Genomic DNA, 23,465 nt, shown 5'->3' on the forward strand with positions numbered 1-23,465 from the left:
GCATTTTACCCAGGATCTACCAGGCCCACTGAGAGCGGGAGACCAGTTAACAGACCTAGAAAAAATATGCTTCATGGAAAGAGCAAAAGGAACTACATCAAAGCTATATAGAATTCTATTGAAGATGGATGAGCAGAATATACCTCCATTCATTAAAAAATGGGAAAGAGAACTGGGAACACAACGGGATACGGGCACAATAGATAAAATGTTGGCTCTGACACACTCCTCGGCGGTAGATAGTCGAACGGCGGAGATGTGTTTTAAATGCATATCCGGATGGTACATGACCCCGGATAAGCTAAAAAAATTCAAAGAAGATCAAACAGGAGAGTGTTGGAGGGGATGTGGATCACCAGGAAATATGGCACACATCTGGTGGGGATGTACTAAGGTTAAGAGGTTTTGGGAAAAAATCTTGGCCTGTGTGGAAGAGATCACGGGGAAAAAGATCAAGATGGACCCATGGGTTATCCTATTTCATGGGGGGGAGGAAGGTATAAAAAGTTACAGGAAAACGCTTGTACCACATCTACTCAATGCCGCTAAGAGACTTATTCCAAGGAAGTGGCAAGAATTAGAGTGCCCCTCAATTTGGGAGTGGATAGATGCGGTCGAAGAAACTTACAGAATGGAAGAATTAAAAGAGGGCATAGAGGGTAATAACATCTTACAAATTACGAAATGGGATAGATGGAGGACTTTCAAGAAATCGTGGAGTTATGCAGAAAAACTAAGGGTAGACACTTAAAAGAAACACTAGAAGAAAATTTGAAAGAACTAGTGATATAGGAGATTGTTTAAGGTGAGATAGGGGGGATGGGGGGGGGGAGGAGAAGGGGGGGATAAAATAAAAATGTAATCCTTTTTGTTCCTCTGAAATATGAGGAGTGACATTTAACATTTAATAAATAACATTAATATATATTTATATATATATAGTTAAAAAAAAAAAAAAAAAAAAAAGAAAGAGGAAAGAAAAACGAAAGAAAAAAAAAAAAAAAATTTCACACAAGAAGAAGCGACACTTATGATGCAAAACCAACATAGAGATGCAATGGGCAGGTGCGCCGAATATGAGCATATAATGCACACTCTATGGGGTGGAGTCTGAAGTGATCAAAAAAAGAAAAAAAAAAAAAAGAAAAAAAAAAAAAAAAAAAAAAAACTGGAGTAGTGGTGTTATCTTCAGTTACTTTGCAGCTTCCAGGGGCATCGGCCAGGTATGGTATATTCATAGTTACATGGGTCAAAACTGGATTAATGTAACCAAAAAAAACAAATTACCTTGCTTGGAATTTAAGCTAAATTTACAGTCTGCACCGTTAACTACTTCCCGACCTGCCGCCGTAGAACTCCCGTGCGGGTGCCCGGCGGGCGCGATCGCCGCAGGGCTGCCACGATTGCTCGTTACAGAGCGAGGACCGGGAGCTGTGTGTGTAAACACACAGCTCCCGGTCCTGTCAGGGGGAGAAATGCCTGACCGTCTGTTCATACAATGTATGAACATCGATCAGTCATTTCCCCTAATGAGGCCACCCCCCCTACAGTTAGAACACACCCAGGGAACATACTTAACCCCTTCCCCGCCCCCTAGTGTTAACCCCTTCCCTGCCAGTGGAATTTTTATAGTAATCCAATACATTTTTATAGCACTGATCGCTATAAAAATGCCAATGGTCCCAAAAATGTGTCAAGAGTCCGCCATAATGTCGTAGTACCGAAAAAAAAATCGCTGATCGCCGCCATTACTAGTAAAAAAAAATATTAATAAAAATGCCATAAAACTACCCCCTATTTTGTAAACGCTATAACTTTTGCGCAAACCAATCAATAAACGTTTATTGCGGGTTTTTTTTTTTTTTTTTGAAAATATGTAGAAGAATACGTATCGGCCTAAACTGAGAATTTTTTTTTTTATATATTTTTGGGGGACATTTATTATGGTAAAAAGTAAAAAAATATTTATTTTTTTAAAAATTGTCGCTCTATTTTTGTTTATAGCGCAAAAACTGAAAACCGCAGAGGTGATCAAATACCACAAAAAGAAAGCTCTATTTGTGGGGGGAAAAGGACGCCAATTTTGTTTGGGAGCCACGTCGCACGATCGCGCAATTGTCAGTTAAAGCAACGCAGTGCCAAATCGCAAAAAGTGCTCTGGTCTTTGACCAGCAGTATGGTCCGGGGGTTAAGTGGTTAAGATGTTCTCCTGACATATATCTTGCTTGCTTGAGGCCTGACTGAAGAGAACATAGGCCATATTTAGCTCTAAACTTACTTACCTTTAAATTTTTGTCCATGCCCTCTATGTGCCCCTTTACCCCCAGCGGGTTAGTACCACAACATCTCACTCATCTGCAGTTTTACAAGAATAACTTTATTTATCAGATGTTAAGAGGTCGCTTGGTCACATGGTCAGACCTCACTGGAGTGTTTTGTAGGCCTGGTAAAATTAAAGGAATGTTGTTTTCCGTTAGTAAAACTGGTAATTTAGTTTTCACTTCATCATATGATAAGCAGATGTTTGAGTTAATCATTTTTCTTCATTGCCAGCAAAATGTGACCCAGTTATCTCCCAGAGCATACAGTAAATGGTAGGAACACAATAGATTTATGTGCATGTAGCAATGTAAGCAAATTCAGGGAAGAACTGGAGTCTAAATTTGTTTCCTACAGTTGCCAATTACAGAACTGTTCCTTGTATATAATCTATTAAACAATATTTGGCCTTGTTGGGTGCAGTACTGGTCTGATTTTCTGCTATAGAATATTGGATTTGAAAACTACTGTCATGATTACATTTTCAGTGAGAAGGTGAAGCTTTTGGCTTCAGGCTAAAATTTAAAGGATACGTTCACCTTTTATAACAAAAAATAAAAAAAGTACATCTTTTTGCAGGTAAAAAAAAGTGAAATTATATTTTTACAATGGAGCCTCGGCTTTGTACCCACGATCAGCAGATCTCAGTACACTGTCTGCCCATAAATCCTCTATGGGCAGACAATTGCAGAAAGAATCATCCTCGTAGTTGAGAACTACAATCCATCTGCCACGGTGGACAATGGTTCTTGTAGTTAATTAATTCACAGAAGCCTGTGAATGAATGGTGTGACTGCGTGGGGGCAGAGCCCTGCAAAAAATAAATCCTGTTCTACAGAGCTCAATAGCTGATGCTTCAATTACACACACAGCTGAATGAGTAAGAAAAGTTACTTATATCATCTCAACTCCCCTTGCACTGTATGACTGTATTTTTTTAATTTAGGACGATAGTCTGAAATCCTGGTATGTTTCTTCAGAAAACTGATAATGCTTTGTGATGCTAGTAGCTCACTGCATTAAATGTTTGTATAATTTTAAATATACAGTGTACACTTGTATACAATTATATTTATATATATATATATTTTTTTTTTAGTTCTCCATTATAATTTTAAAGCAGGCTCTAGAGTGTTTTTTTGTGTAGTGGGAGATTGGGCACATGTACACTACAGCTTCTAAACTTGAGTTTAGGAGCTTTTGGCGTTTTTTAGCTTCCCTTATCCTCCCTCTCCTGAACGCGGTAGAATCGCATTCAGGATAGGAGCGCTTTGAGTGCCCGCCGCAAATTGCATCAAAATCGCAGCACAAGTTTGCTGTGTTTTGCGTTTTCTCGTGGCCAGCGGTCAACCTAGTCTGTGTGTACCCTAATGCCGCGTACACATGATCCTTTTTCCGCATGAAAAAAACGTAGTTTAAAAAAAATGCCATTTAAAATGATCGTGTGTGGGCTTCCCATCATTTTTTTGGCTTCTGAAAAATGACCAAAAAAAATTCCGAGCATGCTGGATTTTTTTTACAACGTTTTAAACAATGACGTTTTTCGGGTTGTAAAAAATGATCGTGTGTGGGCTAAAACTACGTTAAAAAACCTGCGCATGCTCAGAAGCAAGTTTATGAGACGGGAGCGCTCGTTCTGGTAAAACTACCGTTTATAATGGAGTAAGCACATTCATAATGCTGTAACAGACAGAAAAGCGCGAATCGTCTTTTACTAACACTGAATCCGCTAAAGCGTCATCCGCATGGAACTTCCCCTTTATAGTGCCGTTGTACGTCACCACGCTTTTCTAGAGCATTTTTAAACTATGGTGTGTGGGCAACGTCGTTTTAATGATGAAGTTAGAAAAACATTGTTTTTTTTAATGCCGAAAAATGATCGTGTGTACACATCCATAACTTTTTTTCTTGTCTGAAAACCCCCCCATTTTGCAGGATTGCCCACCTCCCAGAATGCCCCATCTTACAATGGAAACCAAAGTCTGAGACTTATCAAGACACACACTTTGGAATATATTATTGACTAGCCCAGATGCATTGGTTCAGCAAATGTACATTTAGCACTTTGTCAAGGGCCTTACAGATATTTTCGGCTCCATTTCCGATAGCGTTCTCGCATGTTAAACTGTCCATGTTGGATATTTCTTATTTAAGCGCTCTTGAAGAGGGACATATGTTGTATGTTATATAATTGGATGGTGGCTTTCAGGCTGTCACATCAGCATTCACTGATGATATTTGCTCCAATTCCCAGTGTGCTGTCAGAGCCCATCTTCTCCGAATGCTAATCCCATACATTGCTTAACTCCAACTCCATCCGTGAAGAAACAGATGCCGCAACTGCTTCTATTTATGATGAAGAGTTAGAACTGCTGGTCCCAGGACAATCCCATCATCTCTGCTGGAAGCCTTTACTGACTAAGTTCATTCTTTGTGAAATATAAGAGTGTGAATCCTCAGAGAAGTTCCTTAACCACTTAAAATGTGTCTTGCAAAATCTTTTATAAAAGTAAGATAATTTTAATGAGGAACGCCATCCAGTTCTTAATATCCTCACACATCTGAAGCCACAATTTTGCTTGAGACTTCATGTCCCAGGTTTGGCCACCTCCAAGAATTCCTCGTCTTTGAATGGGAGGCGCAGTGTAAGACCTCGGTGCAGCATGTTCTATAAAGGTTTTTCAAGACAAACAGTCGTATTTAGGATAGGGTGACCAGACATCCCCGGTTTCCGGGGACAGTCCCCGGATTGAGGACACTGTCCCCAGACCAAGTTTGTCCCCAGACCAAGTTTGTCCCCGGATTGAGGACACTGTCCCCGGACCGAGTTTGTCCCCGGATTGGATTTGAACAGGGGCTGGGGCAATTTCAAAGACAGTGCAGAATTAAAAAAAAAATGATCTGAAAAATAATTTTTTTCATTATCTGTGCCCCTTTCTGATGATCATGTGCTGGAGCGGAGGTTTCGGGTACATGCCCGTTCTGCTCCCAATTGCATGTTCTTCTGCCTTGGCTCAAGTCCCAGCCGCCTGCATATCTCCTTGCCTTCCCTGGCGGAGTGATCTTCTCCCGTTCCCACCCAGTAGTAGCTGGGGGCCTGAGAGTAAGACTTGACAGGAAGAAAGTCGCTGATTGCCGCCATTACTAGTAAAAAAAAAAAAAATGTCCCCGCATTTCATTTTAAAAATCTGGTCACCTTAATTTAAAAGCTCTAATGTGCTGGTTTCACAAGCATACCTTTAGCATGTTACCAATTCAAATCTTAATATTTTCGTCTCCATTTCCTGATGCTGAAAAAAATCCTTGACTCTTCTTAAAGTCAAGAAAAAAAAGGGCTTTGCACGAGTGTGTTTTCACATTTCTTTTCTTTCTTTCTTTTTTTTTAGCAACAGATTAGTTTTTTAAATTACTTTTTCTGGTGATTTTACTTTTGTAGGGGTTGGGAGACTTTTTTTTGGGAGGGTGGGTTGCTTTACATTTTAGGGTGACCAGAAGAGCTTTGAAGCTGAATGCAAGGTCTGCCTGTTTACCAAGAGCCCCCTTCCCAATGCCAAATGACTGCATTAAGGTTAAAGACAAATAAATTAAACTAAAGTAATTACTTTTACCCTACTCCAGGGCTCAACAAATCCCAGGTCGTCTGGCTACACTGCAGCAGCTTTCAGGATTCGGTCTCCCAATGTGCCCCCCCCCCCCCACAGGGGTGCGCAGGCTAAGAGGTCAGGCTGGCCGATAATTGAAGCCGTGGCCTGCTGGAGCGGGATACAGCGATCATTTGTGGGAAACAACGTCGTCCTCTGGCAGGCAAGGCTGTGATGCATGTGGTGCGCCTACCGTTCTGACTGAGGGCTTTCTTTGCGTTTACTGCCTGCCTCCGACATCTCCTTTCCGGTTTGACAGCTGGGTGCTTGGGTTGCCGACGGTTGCGGGCTTGATCTGGTGCCCTTTCTAACGGGGGGTGTGACTGGGACATGTACACAAATAATCAGGACACTGATCATCAGGGCCTCATTAGTGCCCATCAGTGCAGCCTAATCTGCATCAGTGAAGAAGAAAAATTACTTATTTGCAAAATGTTATAACCGAAACTAAAAATTTGTATTTATTTTTTGTTTGTTTTCGGCCTTCTTTTTTTTTTTTTTTTTGACACTAGGCATGAGCAATTCCTATTTTCCAACACTTTGGACATGCAGTGCCTGGCGCAGGGCAGCTGAATTAAAAAAACTAACTTTTCTAGCATGCTCCTAGGTTTTAAGCAAATTTGTCAAGCCCTACTCCCACTTCTACCCGTGGCTGTGGGCAAGAGTGGCATCACCATCTTCCCAGCAAGATCTCAAGGAATACGAAGTAGGACAAATCTTGCAATAAGAAATTCTTGCACTGGGCTGAAGCATTAACTCTCGGAATTTTGGTCTACTCAGCATTTTCTAGGATCCTATAGGAAGAAGCATAGCGTCACCCTTTGTAAAATGGAAGCTGGGGGTAAGAAAAGGTTATTGGAGCAGATCTCCAACCAAAAGGGGAAGCTCTGCTTGTTTGATCCCCCCCCCCCCCCCCGGCTCATTCAGCACCTTTCGGGGGGGGGAAGGGGGTACCTGTTTTTTCCCCCTGCCAGCCGGGCCATTCACAAAGCGCTGCATGCTTTGTGCATGCGCAGTGGGGAACCGGCTGTGAAGCCACAATACTTCCTTGCTGGTTTTCCTTACAAGGAATGGCGGCAGTATTTGTAGCTACTGACTTCGAATTTTTTTGGGGGGGGGGGCTTGAGCTCCTCTTTAACCAACATTTTGCAATTTTATGGTATGAGGGGGGTGGGCTAAATAAGAGTACCATGCTTGTAGTGCAAGGTCTGCTTTGCATTTCCTCCGTGGGTGACCTCTCCTTGTCTGATCCAACAGCTTTACCAGAGTGAAATGCGATTTCTGGTCGCATTTTTACGGCAACCTTTAATTCGGTCATCTTTCGTGCATTTTTTTTGGAGCTTGCTGGTTTTGTGGATTTGCTGATTTGCACACATTTATGTTGTATGATTAGTTTAGATTCTGCTTTTATGCTTTGTGTGCGGAATGAGATCTCTTCTAATTAAATATTCAGCATTCCTGAGCTGTGCGGGTGTCATCATTTCACAAAGGCGGTGTCATTTTCTTTCCTTCGCTTTAATCCCGTCCTCATTTCCACTACAAAGCGATGCTGTATGGATAAAACTCTGGATTTCGTGTTTTTTTTTTTAGCCTTTTTTTTGCGCTCTTAAATATCTTACCATCTGCAGGAAAACAAATAGTGTGAGCTGTGTAAACATTTAGGATTCCCTTTCATTCTGCTTCTGGTTACATTTGCTGAACATGGAGATGAAAAGAATTGTGGCAACATCTGACACACGAGCATGAATATTAACATGACAATGCCATAGACGTCAGATGGCACTCGGGGACAGTCAGATGACACAATAGGAACAGTTGTCAAGTCAAAAGAAGGGCTACTTAACGTGTTAAGGATGATTAAATATTCACAATTACTGAGCAGTTTGGCCGGTGGCTCCTGACGGGGGATGTGAGAATAAATACGTGGCATGAAGGGAATTAAAGCTGAACTCTAAGCAGATAGAAAAGATGCAAATGAGTGCAGCTCTGTAATCATTAAAGCTGGATTCGCACCTTTGCATTCTTTTCAGTGATGCATTTTGCATTGGAATCAAAATAGATGTTGGCGTCCATCGACCAATCAATGCATTGTATTGGATGTCAGCTTGCATCATAACACCCATCAATACTCAGTATGTTATGATACATTGACGCATATACCGTATTTATTGGGGTATAGCGCGCTCCCGCGTATACCGCGCACCCCTAAAGTTGCCCCCGAAATTCCTGTAAAAAAAATGTTATATGATTTTATTACTTACAGTTTTGGTGTCTTCCCAGCGTCCATCGTCCGGTCCGGCGTCCGTCTGCGGCTTCGGTGGTGTCCTCCCGGCTTCTCCAGCGCGCACCTCAAGTCGAGTCCCCGCGCTCCGTTCGAACGCCTCCACCGACATATACCGAGTGCAGTACACTCGGGTACATTCGGCAAGGCTCGGCTTCGCTTGCGCTCACGCTCTGTGACGTTTATGCGTGAGCACGAGCGAAGCCGAGCCTAGCCGAATGTACCCGAGTGTACTGCACTCGGTATATGTCGGCGCAGGAATTCAAACTGAGCGCGGGAAGCGGCTATCGGCGTATATCACGCACCCACAATTTTCCCCTTATTTTAAGGGGGAAAAAGTGCGCGATATACGCCGATTAAATACGGTAAGTGGAATTGTGGGATACAACTACCGTATTTGCCGGCGTATAAGACGACTGGGCAAATAAGACGACCCCCTAATTTTCCAGCTAAAATGTTGGTTTTGGGATATACTCACTGTATAAGACGATGCCTCACTGTGCCATCTATACATGCCTCACTGTGCCATTCCATTCCCTGCCTAGACGATCTCCCTACCTTCTGTTTGCAGAGTATGTCAGACGGCAGCGATTCCATTATTCAAAAGCCGTGCCTCCTCAGGCTGTTCCGTGATAGGCGGAACACTAATTTTCCCAGCAGAGCCTCTGTTAAGTGTTTCGCCTATCACGCATGTCCTCTCGTTCGAGGCTGAGGATGAGAGGACATCCGTGATAGGCGGAACACTGAACAGAGGCTCTGCTGGGAAAATTAGTGTTCCGCCTATCACAGAACAGTCGGAGGAGGAGGCGCGGCTTTTGAATAATGGATGGCCGCCGTCTGACAACAGGTACCCGGCGTATAAGACGACCCCCGACTTTTGGGGCATGATTTTGGATTCAAAAAGTCGTTTTTATACACTGGAAAATACGGTAACTAATCTTAAAACTGCCTCCACTCCCCGTGGACCTCTGGGGTTCCTCCAGAGTTTGTTGGGGGTTCCTTGAACAATGAGCAATTTCTGCCTCTCAGATAAGTTCCCATTGATACCACTAATTCTTTTGGCTATATGAAAGGGGATAAAATAAAAAAACACCTTGGGGAATTGGACTTTGAAAGTGACCAATACACCAAATGTCAAATACAGGCATAACCCACTTTTAAGTACACAATGGGGTTTATTTACTAAAGCTGGAAAGTGAAAAATCAGGCTCACTACTGCATAGAAACCAATGAGCTTCTAACCCCATCTTTTTCAATTAAAGCGGGGGTTCACCCTAAAAAAAAAAATTTTTTTGTCTACCATGGCATCGAGCATACTAGCGTGAGCTACAGTATGCTTTTTTTTTTTTTTTTAGGCTGTACTCAGTTTAATTCGTTAAGTTTCAGACTCCCCGTGGGGAGTAGGCGTTCCTATGAAGAGGGGAACATGGTTGACTGCCGGCTATGGCGCGTCAGCTTCCCGAAAATAGCCGAAATAGGACTTGGCTCTTCACGGCGCCTGCGCAGTCAGCTCCTAGTTTGTGCGCAGGCGCCGTATAGCGCCGTGAAGAGCCGAGTCCTACTCCTACACCAATTTAGAAAATAAAAGACGAACCTTTACAACCCCTTTAACCCCTTCCTTGCCCCCTAGTGGTTAACCCCTTCACTGCCAGTGTCATTTACACAGTAATCTGTGCATTTTTATAGCACTGATCTCTGTATAAATGACAATGGTCCCAAAATGGTGTCAAGTGTCCGGTGTGTCCGCCGTAATATCGCATACACAATAAAAATCGCTGATCGCCGCCATTACTATTAAAAATAATAATAATACAAATGCCATAAAACTATCCCCCATTTTGTAGACGCTATAACTTTTTTGCACATTCCGATCAATATACGTTTATTGCGATTTTTTATTTTTTCCCAAAAAATATGTAGAATACATATCGGCCTAAACTAGGAAAAAAAACGTTTTTTATATTTTATTTTTTTTGGGGGATACCAAATACCACCAAAAGAAAGCTGGCTGCGATCTCCTGTGACAGACGGCACACTGATCAAATGGTGGGACATTGAATCAGCATGACGTCACACCCATGTTGAGGCTGCATGATGGGAACAAGGGAAAGAGGGATCACCGCTCCAGGTGGATCTCTGCAGACAATTGGAGGAGCCTCTCAGGAGTCCAAGGTGCTGGCAATGCACAAGGCAGGATACAAAAAATGGAGATAAATGGACAGCCGCACTCCAGGGAAACTTAAAACTTTTTTGGATTTGCATGTCCATTTTTTATCAATATAAGACTACTTTTTTAAGTTTCCCTGGAGTGCGGCTGTCCATTTATCTCCATTTTTTGTATCCTTCATGATGGGAACAGGTGAGGCTGCATCTGAGGGGCACACGCATCTGAGGGGCACACGCATCTGGGGGGCACACGCAGGCTGCATCTGGGGGGCACACGCAGGCTGCATCTGGGGGGCACACGCAGGCTGCATCTGGGGGGCACACGCAGGCTGCATCTGGGGGGCACACGCAGGCTGCATCTGGGGGGCACACGCAGGCTGCATCTGGGGGGCACACGCAGGCTGCATCTGGGGGGCACACGCAGGCTGCATCTGGGGGGCACTGGTGAGGCTACATATTCATCTATTGTATCATGTCCGCAGTCTCTGACCACCTCCTGTATCATGTCCGCAGTCTCTGACCACCTCCTGTATCATGTCCGCAGTCTCTGACCACCTCCTGTATCATGTCCGCAGAAGTTGAACATAATACAACTGTATATAAAAATATAAATATATATTTTTTAAAAACTGTCATTTTCGGTTTAGGTTTTTGGCCTAGTGCATCCTTCATTTTTGGTTTCTTCACCAAAATTTCCATTCAGTGCACCCCTAATACTTGCCTATTTTCAGGCCGCTCTGGTGCGATCACGTGATCGGCTCCCCTATGTCAACCAGCAGGGATTTCGGAGGGAGTGGTGACAATGGATGGCCCATAGTATACCTATTGGTGACATCACTGCTCATGGCGCACTCTCTAAAGGTTTTTTAGTAAAGAGGAACTCCCTCCCTGGACTGCCTAAGGGTCAGAAATAAAAAGGAACACCCCACCTAGACTATCTGATGGTCGGTAGTAAAGGGAGACCTCATCCCTGGACTGCCTGGAAATCAGTAGTATTTTATCACTTGTCAGAGGAATGGATGGTGATGGGGCAAACATCTGTGAACGTGGAACATTTGGTCTCCCTTTTGCTGCAGTATTCGCCCTTTGTATAATCGGCAGTTCGTCATGGCAGAGACAACCCCACCATCTGTGACAGGAGATGGGCACTCTGCTGTATACAAATGTGATGTGTATCCGCATAGAAGAGGTTATGGGGCTCTGACCTGGTCAAATTTACAATAAAGATGAAGTGTTCTTATTTAATGTGAATTAACCATCTGTCTTAAGGTCAGTATCAAAGGGGAACCCCTCCCTGGACTCCCTTAGGTTGGTAGCAAAGGGAGACCTCTAGTTTGGACTGCTTGATGGTTTGTGGTAAAGGGAGACCTCCCTCCCTGAACTGCCTGAAAGTCAGTAGTAAAGGGAGACCCCCATCCCTGAACTGCTTGAAAGTCGGTTGTAAAGGGGGACCCCCATCCCTGAACTGCATGAAAGTCGGTTGTAAAGGGGGACCCCCTCTCTGGACTGCCTGAAGGTCAGTGGTAAAGGAGGACCTCCTTCTTGGACTGTCTGAAGGTCAGAGGTAAAGAAGAAACCCCTCCTTGGACTACCTGAAAGTCGGTAGTAAAAGGGGGCCCCCCCCCTCTCTGGACTGCCTGAAAGTCGTTGGTAAAAGGAGCCCCCCCTCTGAACGGCCTAAAGGTCAGTAGTAAAGAGGGGCCCCCTTCTTGGAATGCCTGAGGGTCAGCGGTAGAGAGAGACCCTCTACCTAGACTGCCTTGTTAGTATTAAAGGGACCCCCTCCTGGACTGGCTGAAGGTCTGCAGTAAAGGGGGACCCCCTCCCTATTCTTGCAGTAAGGTCAGTAGTAAAGGGGACCCCCCCCCCTGTTCTTGCAGTAAGGTCAGTAGTAAAGGGGGAGCCCCTCCCTGGACTGCCTAAAGATTAATCATAAAGAAAGACGACTCTTTACACTGTCTAAAGGTTTACCTTCCTGGACTGCCTAAGGATCAATGGTAAAGGGGGACCCCATCTCTAGACTGCCTGCTGGTTAGTAGCAAAGGGAGACCTCTGTGGACTGCCTGAATATCGGTAGTAAAGGGGGGCCCCATTTCCGGACTGCCTAATTGGTAGTAAAGGGGGACCCCATCACTGGGCGGTGTAATATATTTAAAGCAGAGCCCAAAATTTAGACAATTGAATTCTATGGAAAATGTGAAGACTTTTCCATAGATGGTGTCTCCTTTTACATGACGGCATGCCCACAAAATATCGCCATAAAAAAAATTCAGAAGTTCAGAAATGAAGCTACATTGTTGTTTGAATCGCCACCATTACTAGCAAAAAAAATGTCATAAATCTATCCCCTATTTTGTAGACGCTATAACTTTTGCGCAAATCAATATACGCTTATTGCGATTTTTTTTTTTTTTTTTACCAAAAATATGTAGAAGAATATGCATCTAAACTGGGGGAATTTTTTTTTATTTTTTATTGTGATATTTATTAAATCAAAAAGTAAAACATATTGTGCTTTTTTTTTTAAATCGTTGCTCTTCTTTTGTTTATAGCGCAAAAAATAAAAACGACAGAGATGATCAAATGCCACCAAACGAAAGCTCTATTTGTGGGGGGAAAAAACATAAAGATTTAATTTGTGTACAGTGTTGCATGACCCCGCAATTGTCATTCAAAGTGCAACAATGCTGAAAACTAAAAATTGGTCTGGGCAGGAAAATGCCCTGTATGGAAGTGGTTAAATATTTTTGCTGCAATAGCATTTGTCTTGTTATACCACTGCTCCATCTAGTGGTCAGTTTTGAGGTTACAGTTTTCCGTTTATTGAAATTGAGGTTTAATTAAACAGTTCAACAATAGAAGGGACATTAAACATGAGAAGTGGTGATGGTTGCCAGCAAATTATGTATATAGTAAACCTGTCATTCATTTTGAAGAACAGACACTACTTTATAAGACTAGTGAGGCTTTAAAAGCAAACATTTTATTATATTGCAGCTTACCAGTTCTTGGATGTGATGGCTGCATTATGTTACTAATGATGTTCCCTTATTTTCACCTGGTGATCCAGCCAGTAAGTCTGTTTTCAAAAGCACATGCAGGCCTGCAGATGTATCAGTTAGAGGGATGAGCAAACCATTTACACTGGCGGGGGTGATTACAACTGATCAGCTTTTATTTATTTGTGTAAAACCTTTATATCCCAAAAAGGAACTCAACTGTTTGATGTAACTGATTATACAGTATTGCTGTACAGCTGTACAATTTGTTAGTTTATCTAAATCTTTTAGTCCATTTAGCATTACCCTCCACCCAGAATGACAAAGGCGCTACCTGTGCTCCTTCATCCAGAGTGGGGGGGGGGGTACTCCAATACAGAATGTGTGTTACTGGCCAGATCACCAGGTGAAAATAGAGGGGGGGAACCTAAAAGAAACAAATGCAGCCACCACATCTAATGATTGGTAAGCTGCAACTGTAATATAATGCATTTCTGGTTTTGGGTTTATTACTGATTTACATTTTAAGTCTTGGTCCTTTAAGCCAGTTAGAGTGCTTTTATAAGGCAATAGAGGCCAGGCACTGCTTAAGACAGGGTTGACAAATTTGCTTGGAATCTAGGAGCCAGCTAAAAAAGTTAGGAGCCAGAAAACGCAACGCGTCCCGACGAGCTTGTGCGCAGAAGCGATTCGCGAACACATACGTGAGTAGCGCCCGCATATGTAAACGGTGTTCAAACCACACATGTGAGGTATCACCGCGATTGGTAGAGCGAGAGCAATAATTCTAGCCCTAGTCCTCCTCTGTAACTCAAAACATGCAACCTGTAGATTTTTTTAAACGTTGCCTATGAAGATTTGTCGGCATTCCACGAGCGGACCCAATTTTGAAGCGTGACATGTTGGGTATGAATTTACTCGGCGTAACATTATCTTTCATAATATTAAAAAAAATGGGGATAACTTTACTGTTGTCTTATTTTTTAATTAAAAAAAGTGTAACTTTTTCCCAAAAAAAGTGCGCTTGTAAGACCGCTGCGCAAATACGGCATGACAGAAAGTATTGCAATGATCGCCATTTTATTCTCCAGGGTGTTAGGATAAAAAATATATATAATGTTTGGGGGTTCTAATTAGAGGGAAGAAGATGGCAGTGAAAATAGTGAAAAATTACATTAGAATTGTTGTTTAACTTGTAATACCAACGGCCACCACCAGATGGCGCCAGCTTACACATCTGGTGGTAATAACTTGTAATACCAACGGCTCACCACCAGATGCCCCCCTTCCAAGCCAAGTCGCCAGAACCCTATTTCTAGTCGCCATGGCGACCTGGCGCCCGGGATTTGTCGAGCCCTGGCTTAAAGCGGGAGTTCACCCATTTAAAAAAAAAATCTCCCCTTAGCTTCCTGCTCGTTCGGTCTAGGGGAATCGGCTATTTATATTAAAATATGAGCTGTACTTACCCGTTTTCGAGCTGCATCTTCTTCCGTCGCTTCCGGGTATGGGTCTTCGGGAGCGGGCGTTCCTTCTTGATTGACATTCTTCCGAGAGGCTTCCGACGGTCGCATCCATCGCGTCACTCGTAGCCGAAAGAAGCCGAACGTCGGTGCGGCTCTATACTGCGCCTGCGCACCGACGTTCGGCTTCTTTCGGAAAATCGTGACGCGATGGATGCGACCGTCGGAAGCCTCTCGGAAGCCTGTCAATCAAGAAGGAACGCCCAGTCCCGCAGCCCATACCCGGAAGCGACGGAGAGGATGCGTCTCGTAAACGGGTAAGTACTGCACATATTTTAAAATAAATAGCCGATTCCCCTAGAGAAAACGAGCAGGAATCTAAGGGGGAAAAGTGCCCTCTAAGGGTGAACCCCCGCTTTAAGACCCCTTTCACACTGAAGCGTTTTTACAGCGTTTTAGCGTTAAAAATAACGCTATTAAAACGCTCATAAAACGCTCTCCATGCATCTCAATGGACCCTTTCACACTGAGTCCTGCAAGCAGCAGCTTTTGGGCGCTGAAAAAAACGCTCCAAAAACGCCATTGAAATGAATTGAAAGCGCTGTAAAAATGCCTTACCCTTTCACACTGAGGCACTGCAAAAACACCCTCAAACGTTAGGGTCTTAGCGGTGCTTTACCAGCACATTGGGATTGCAGATGAGGCTTCGCTCGAAAAACGCTCGAAATTCGAGCATTATTCGAGTGTTAAACGCTCGAAAAACGCCCCAGTGTGAAAGGGGCCTTAAAGTAGAATAAATCCTTTTTTTATTATTATTAACCTGTGCCCCATTTGTGAAGTTTCCCTTCACTTCCTGTCTGATAGTCAAAAAAAGGTTTTCACCAAAAGTAGTGTCTTTTTTTTTGGAACATTTCTCCTTAGTTCCTGTTCTGGGGACAGCCAAAAATGTGTAATTTTCTTTCATTTTTGATAACGGTGAACAGGACAGAGAAGGTGAATCTCCCTAATGGAGACACAGGCAGCAATAAAAACTGACAGGGGTTCTAACCTCTCTCCACTCTTTCCAAAACCAATAAAAAAAAATCATATGTAAACCTAGGCAAGTACACTATTAACCAGTTAAGGACCACCCTATAGCAGATTTACTGCTACACGGCGGCCCTCCTGTGCAGAATCGCGCATATATATATATATATATATATATATATATATATATATATATATATATGCACACCCGTCTAGGGGGCATGCCGTTTCTGCTGTGATTACTCCCAGCAAAAGCCGATCTGCGGGTTCTTGGCACTCGATGTCCACCGGCACCCACCGATTTGTCAGGCAGAGACATGGAATCTCCATTCTGACAGGAGGGAGGGGATGCATTTTGTGTCTCTGCAACGCAGGGAATAAAATCCTTCACTTACCTGAGTAAAAGCAGCACACATGGTACAGTTAAACCTTTGATCGCCCTAGGTGTTTAATCCCCTCCCAGCCAGTGTCATTAGTCCAGTGACCATGCATATTTTTAGCACTGATCACTGTATTGATGTCACTGGTTCCCACAAAGTGTCAGTAGGTGTCCAATTGTCCACCGCAATATCGTAGTCCCTCTATAAGTCGCTGTTTGCTGCCATTACTAAGAAAATAAATAAAAAATTCCAGAATTGACCATAGTTTGTAGACGCTATAACTTTTGCACAAACCAATATATATATATACACACACTTATTGGGTATTTTTTTTTACCAAAAATATGTAGCAGAATGCATATTGACCTAAATTTATGAAGAAATTAGATTTTTTTTTTATTATTATTATTATTATTATTGGATATGTTTTTTATAACTGAAAGTAAAAAATATCACCGTATAAGCCGAGTTTTTCAGCACATTTTTTTGTGCTGAAAATGCCCCCCTCGCCTTATACTCGAGTCACCTTTTTGTTCCTGAACTCCTAGACTTTGGGGACCCGGTACCGGCCAGCCGTAGGTCCCATGGAACTTGGCACATATATAGCCCCACTCAGGGCCGATCCGCGCTATAGGCTCACTATGCAAGCCGCTTAGGGCCCCGCAAAGCTGCGGAGGGCCCCCAAAATTACCAGAGGCCCCGCCTGGTGAGAAGTAATTTTCGGCCCGTTGCCCCGCTTCTCAACTCGCTGGCTGCATGGGAGAAGAGGTAAGAAGTCAGCACCCCGCGCTTCTCACTTTAATGTAAGATGTCATTTCCGACAGCAGAAAGAACAGCAGAAAGAACACCCTCTCTCCCCCCCGCTTCTCAACTTTAATCTTCATGTCAGCCCCCCCCCCCCCCCCTTCTCAACTGTAATGTGACATGTCATTTTGCTTAGGGCCCCATGGAGGTCAGGATCGGCACTGGCCCCACTCTTCCTCTACCAGTGTGCAAATTTTGTTGTCCGTGGGACCTATGGCCCGGGGAGCACTGATTTTTTTTCAAAGCCGGGGCACCCCTTCCATAGACTTCAATGTTAAACGTTATTCATGGGCACAGTGGGGCATGCAGATGGACACCCTAGGCTTATACTCGAGTCAATGCATTTTCACAGTTTTTTGTGGTAAAATTAGGTGCCTCGGCTTATATTCGGGTCGACTTATACTCGAGTAAATACGGTATGTTTGTTTTGGTTTTTTTTTTCAAAATTGTCTCCATATTTTTTTTGTCTATAGCGCAAAAAATAAAAAACGGCAGAGGTGATCAAATATGACCAAAAGAAAGCTCTATTTTTGGGGGGAAAAATTTATACATTTTATTTAGGTACACCGTTGCACGATTGCGCAATTGTCAGTTAAAGTAACGCAGTGCCGTATCGCAAAAAAATGGCCTGGTCATGAAGTAAATGCATGAATTGAAATGTAACACAATTAGCTTTTTTGGATGTTTTGTCAAAAGATGTTTCTACATGCTGTGAAAATATACCCATGTGCGATCTGATCTGGAGATAGACGATGCATCCATTGGTTTTCTGTTGGTTAAATTGACCAATAGGCAGGCTTACATGGGGCAGGGGGTGGGGCCAAGGTCGCAGTTGCAGAAAAAGTCGAGATTTGAATACAACTGTAATTGCCTATATCTGTGAGCTAACTCCATGGTTTATTGTGCCGCAATGGTAGGTCACCTTATGAGCTAAATAAACACTATAAAACAAAGTAAATACTCTCAGATAGTGATGATGCTGAACTGTGACCTGCAACATACTTTTATCTGTGAAATTGCTTTCTAAATCATTTCTTTCTCTCCTTGTATTTTTTTTTAGGAGCATGGGTAAAGAGCAGCCTCGGCATCATAAGGCAGGAGGGAAAGCAGCTGACCTGGACTTACATTGCCCCACAGATGGGGTATTGGGTTGCTGCCATGTCTCCTTCACACCCAGGTATTTTTTTATTACCATTTATTGTTACCATTTATTACAAATTGTGGGCCCTTTCGGTCCGATGAGGTCTGTTTTTAGAAGCTCCATTATAATTTATCCACTTGAAGACCAGGCCTTTCTCTGACATTCTTTGTTTACCTGTAAAAATCTGTATTTGTTGCTAGAAAATTACTTAAAGGGGTTGTAAAGGTAAAAGATTTTTACCTTAAAGTGGAGTTCCACCCATAAATATAACATTACATCAGTAGTTTTAAAAAAATGTCATTAGTCCTTTACGGAAAAAAAATTTTTTTAGATGCCTTCAAAGTGTTGTTGCTAGGCAGAATAGTTAATCTTCCCACTTCCTGCACCTAGGTGCTTAATGCTTCCTAACTTACACCGCACAGACTCCTGGGAATGTAGTGGGTGTAACTTTCCAGGAGTCTGTGCACTCCCCAGTCTCAAAGAATCATGTGACTTGGACAGCACAGGTGCTGAAACCTGATCTGACACTGCTTGTGCAGCACTGAGCATGTTCGAGATCTGCAAGGCTGAAATCCAGGAAGTCATACAGTCTGGCTTCATGATGCCCACACTTAAGATGGCCCCAGTCAATTTCTATTTTATAAAGTGTCTAAATGCTGTAACAACCTAACAAAACGGACCTTAGTTTACAGACTAACTTTACTAGAATACATTAAGCTTGTGTATTACAGGGGTATTTATATTTAAAAAGTGAAATTGTGTCCGGAACTCCGCTTTAATGCATTCTTTGCATTAAGGTGAAAAAAACTTCCGATAATACCGACGTTCATGGCAGTTTGTTGCAGCGTTTTTTTAAACAAAATGTTTTGGGGGAAAATATAAACTTTAATGAATTTAAAAAACAAAATACAATATATACCCCAATTTTTTTTTTTTTTTTATAAAATATGAGTAAATAGATACCTAACATGTCATGCATTAAAATTGCGCTCGCTCGTGGAATGGTGCAAAGCTACGTTCCTTAAAAAAGAAATCTCCATAGGCAATGCTTTAAAAATTACTACAGGTTACCAGTTTAGTGTTAGAGGAGGTCTAGTGCTAGAATTGTTGCTCTCGTGCTGACGTTCGCGACGATACCTCGGGTGTGGCGCAAACACGGTTTCTATATGTGGGCGTGACACGTGACCTACTTATGCGTTCACCACTGCATGGGGGGATGGGGGTGCTTTAAAATATATTTTTGCTTTACTTTTTACATTGCTACATTACTTTTTTTTTTTCACTCTGTCCCTTTTTAATAAAAAAAATGTTTTGATCACTTTTTATCTTTTATTGCTATCGCAAGGAATGTGAACATACTTTGCAATAACAATACAGGATGACAAGTCCGCTTTATAGAGGGATCTGGGGTCTTAAAGAACCCTAATCTCTCCTCTACCTTTTAAAAGCAAAAAAACAAAAAATAAAATAAAAAAAAATTATAAAAAAAAATTCTTGTTTACATGGGACCGGAAACGGGAGTGAGGTCATGTAGCGCTGGTCCTAGGCCAGTGGTCTCCAAACTGTGGCCCCTGGAGCCGGATGTTGCCCTTTGCTTGCTTTTATCCGGCCCTTGGGGCATTATTCTCCCCCACTATCCGCATTAGTGGGGCATAGTTCCTGCCACTGACACGACAATGAGGCACTATTCCTCCTACTGACACCAATGATGGCACACTATTCCTCCCACTGATACCAACAATAGGACACTATTTTACTCTCCCTAATACCAATCACCGGGTATTATTTACACCCTCCAACATTTTATAGTCCCAATGGCCAAAGTTTGAAGGACAGTAAACTGGCCTTTTGTTTAGAAAGTTTGGAGACCCCTGTCCTAGGCCATACATATGAGCGGAGGCCATCTTTCCTTCACTCCTCTCTGTGCCCAGTCGCTGCAAGTGCCGGATCGGTTCCCAGAGCTACCAATCGCCCAAGTAAGCCCGGGAACCAGCGAAATTTCTGGTAAGTGGATGAGCGGGGCATTCAGTGCTGGATCACTTTTAGAAGCGGCAGCAGGAGGGGGGGTGATTCCTCCCACCGCTTGTAAAAGTGATCCAGCCGCAAATGCGCCGCTCGGACCACTTTTATCAGAAAGACTGGCGCCTGAGGGGAAAATTATACCGTGGTTATGGCATGTAGCTGGAACCATAACCCTGGTATTAAACATTTTTTCCAGTTAGGCGGTCAGCAAGTGGTTATGGAGAGCCAGATGTAAACAGACTTGCGTTCTGTTGCGTTGCGATCCGCTTACTTCCGAGTCCAACCAGGTGTATGTAGGGAAAAAAAAAGGAAAAGTTCTGCGTCTTTTTCCATTTTTACGGATCTAAATGTGATGGATTTGAGGTAGTCTGATGTAGATGGATGCAAGTTTGTTTACATCCAGCTGTTTAAATTCTAATATGGGTCCAGAAAGCTCTGGTTTTTAAAATGAAGCAAAAAAAGATCTTATGTGACAACATTTTAGCTCAACTCCAGAGAGATATGAAATAGATGACTTTACCCTCTGCGTTCATTGAAGAATATGTAAACCCAACATTTCATATTTCTGATATGTATCTGCTGTACCATGTACTTGTATGAGAAAGCCCTCTTTGTATTGCTTCCTTTGTGTGAAATCCCTGATGTTCCTGCTGGTCTCTCTGCGGTTTACACATGTGTGTGCGATTTAGGTATGCGTTTGCTTCTGCGCATGAGCACGGAGGGATAGGGGAGCTCTTTTTTTACTTTTTATTTTTACACTGTGCCCTTACATTTTTTTTAATCACTTTTATTCCTATTATAAGGAGTGTAAACAAGACCTTGTAATAGAAATAAGGATGACAGGACCTTTTTATCGAGAGATCTGGGGTAAAAAAACAAAAACAAATCTTTAACTTTTAAGTGATCCAAAAATACAATATTTTTTGATCTTTCGCATAAAAAATATTTTCTTCCAGCCTGGAAGGGTCATGACGTCGTTTCAATCCTCCAAGGCCATAGACTCAATCAAAGAGTGTTAACTCTTTGATCGTCTATGGGAGCAGCCGGCCACACCGTTGTATCGTTTCTGGGGTGAACAGGCAGAAACAGCCCATGAAACAGCGGCGAGGGGCGTCCCCTCCCACCGCTTCGGAAACCATTTCAGTGGCTCATGAGCCGCTCGGACTGGTTTTATGAGAAAGCCGGCTGCCTGCTGAAAAAAAACAGTACTGGGATTATGGCCAATATCTTCAGCCATAGTCCCTGTAAACAACTTGCAGACCGCAGCGTATAGATATGTCTTGTGGTTGCCTGATCGGCAAGTGGTTAATGTAAGTGGTGAAAGTACCTGGATTTGACTTGGTGTTATTGTATATAACGTTAGAGTTGCACTAGCATCTAGAACTCAACGTATTTCGTGGGCCACTGCTCACTTCTTCAGGAGTAGATCAATAGGTGCAGTCTCTCTAAAAAGACAAAGTATGCATTGGAAAGACATATCACAAAAAAAAAATCTTTTTGCAATTAGAGGCCCAGATGGAGCCCCATACTTACAAAACGGCAAAGCCGAGGTTTAAAAGTGATCTCCCAGGCGGCAGCCACGGGATGCATTCGTTCTGTGGGGCTGAAGGGATGGAGCCGACAACGAACCGCCGGGGGAACATGCGAGGGACAGACATGGCTCAATAGTGACATTCGTGTCCACTGGTGTGTCTTGGCATTCAGGATAAACCACTGCAATGTAAATATGAATATGTATATCTGAGTATTCTCATAAATCCTGTTATGACAGGCTATAAAACAGTAATGGATGGTCTCAATGTAATATAGAGCATAAACAACTGTAGTATGAAAGTAAGTAGATGTAACTATGCAATAATATAGTGTTAAAGTGGTTGTAAACCCACTATTTGGACTTTTACCTACAGGTAAGCCTACAACAAGGCTTACCTGTAGGTAAGGGGAATATCTCCTAAACCTGCACGGTTTAGGAGATATTACCCCCGCAATGCGGGCGGCGCATGCGCAGGGGGGAATCCACGGCTGAAGGACCGGCATCGCCGGACCCTGCCGATTTTAAATCTCCCGCGCGCACGCGCGGGAGTGACGTCATCGCCGCTCCAGCCAATCACAGCGCTGGAGCGGCGATACCCGGAAGACACGCCGGAGCAAGATGACATCCTGCTCGGCGTGGACCAGGTAAGTGGTACACACCTCGTTCCGAGGTAAGTATTTCATAATAGGCTAGTATGCGGTGCATACTAGCCTATTATGCCTTTTGCATTGCAGGTTTGGGGGAAAAAAAAAAAAGTTTATGCGGTTTACAACCGCTTTAAGCTTTGAATGTTAATGAAACATTGGAAGGTTTATAAACATTATTATTTTTTTGGCTTTGCTTTTTAGATCCAGTGGTGACACCGGACATTACAAGTTACCATACTCTCTTCCTCTTGGCCATACTAGGAGGGATTGCATTCATCCTTTTGGTCCTGTTCTGTCTGTTGCTGTATTACTGCAGGTAAGACTACTATACTGCAAATATCTGACGTTTATTCAGTAATATACAGTGCCTTGAAAAAGTATTCATACCACTTGAAATTTTACACATTTTGTCATGTTACAACCAAAAACTTATTTTATTGGGATTTTATGTAATAGACCAACACAAAGTGGCACAGAATTGTGAAGTTGAAGGAAAATGATAAATGAGTTTCATTTTTTTTTTTTATAAATATCTGAAAAGTGTGGCATGGATTTGTATTCAGCCCCCTTTTCTCTGATACCCCAAAACCTAGTGGAACCAATTGCATTCAGAAGTCACCTAATTCGTGAATCGAGTCCATCTGCGTGTAATTTAATCTCGGTATAAATACAGCTGTTCTGTGAAGCCCTCAGAGGTTTGTTAGAGAACCTTGGTAAATAAATGGCGACATGAAGGCCAAGGAACACACCAGACAGGTCAGAAATAAAGTTGTGGAGAATTTTAAAGCAGGGGTTAGGTTATAAAAAAAATGTCCCAAGCTTTGAACATCTCATGGAGCACTGTTCAATCCATCATCCGAAAATGGAAAGAGTATGGTACAACTGCAAACCTACTAAGACATGGCCATCCACCTAAACTGACAGGCTGGGCAAGGAGAGCATTAATTTAGAGAAGCATCCAAGAGGCCTATGGTAACTCTGGAGGAGCTGCAGAGATCCACAGCTCAGGTGGAAGAATCTGTCCACAGGACAACTATAAGTCGTG

At 42.9% G+C, this 23,465-nt stretch overlaps 1 protein-coding gene across 1 annotated transcript in view; it reads left to right on the plus strand.

The window, feature by feature from the left end:
• The window catches only part of FAM171A1 (family with sequence similarity 171 member A1), a 167,817-nt gene that overhangs the window by 139,167 nt on the left and 5,185 nt on the right, over positions 1-23,465 (plus strand). The window contains exons 6-7 of the mRNA XM_040352412.1: positions 18,137-18,253; positions 22,622-22,736. Of these exons, the coding sequence (XP_040208346.1) occupies positions 18,137-18,253; positions 22,622-22,736 (232 nt within the window). The remainder of the gene's footprint in view (positions 1-18,136; positions 18,254-22,621; positions 22,737-23,465) is intronic.

Source organism: Rana temporaria, chromosome 5 (assembly GCF_905171775.1).
Source record: "Rana temporaria chromosome 5, aRanTem1.1, whole genome shotgun sequence".
In the NCBI taxonomy this organism is placed as follows: Eukaryota; Metazoa; Chordata; class Amphibia; order Anura; family Ranidae; genus Rana; species Rana temporaria.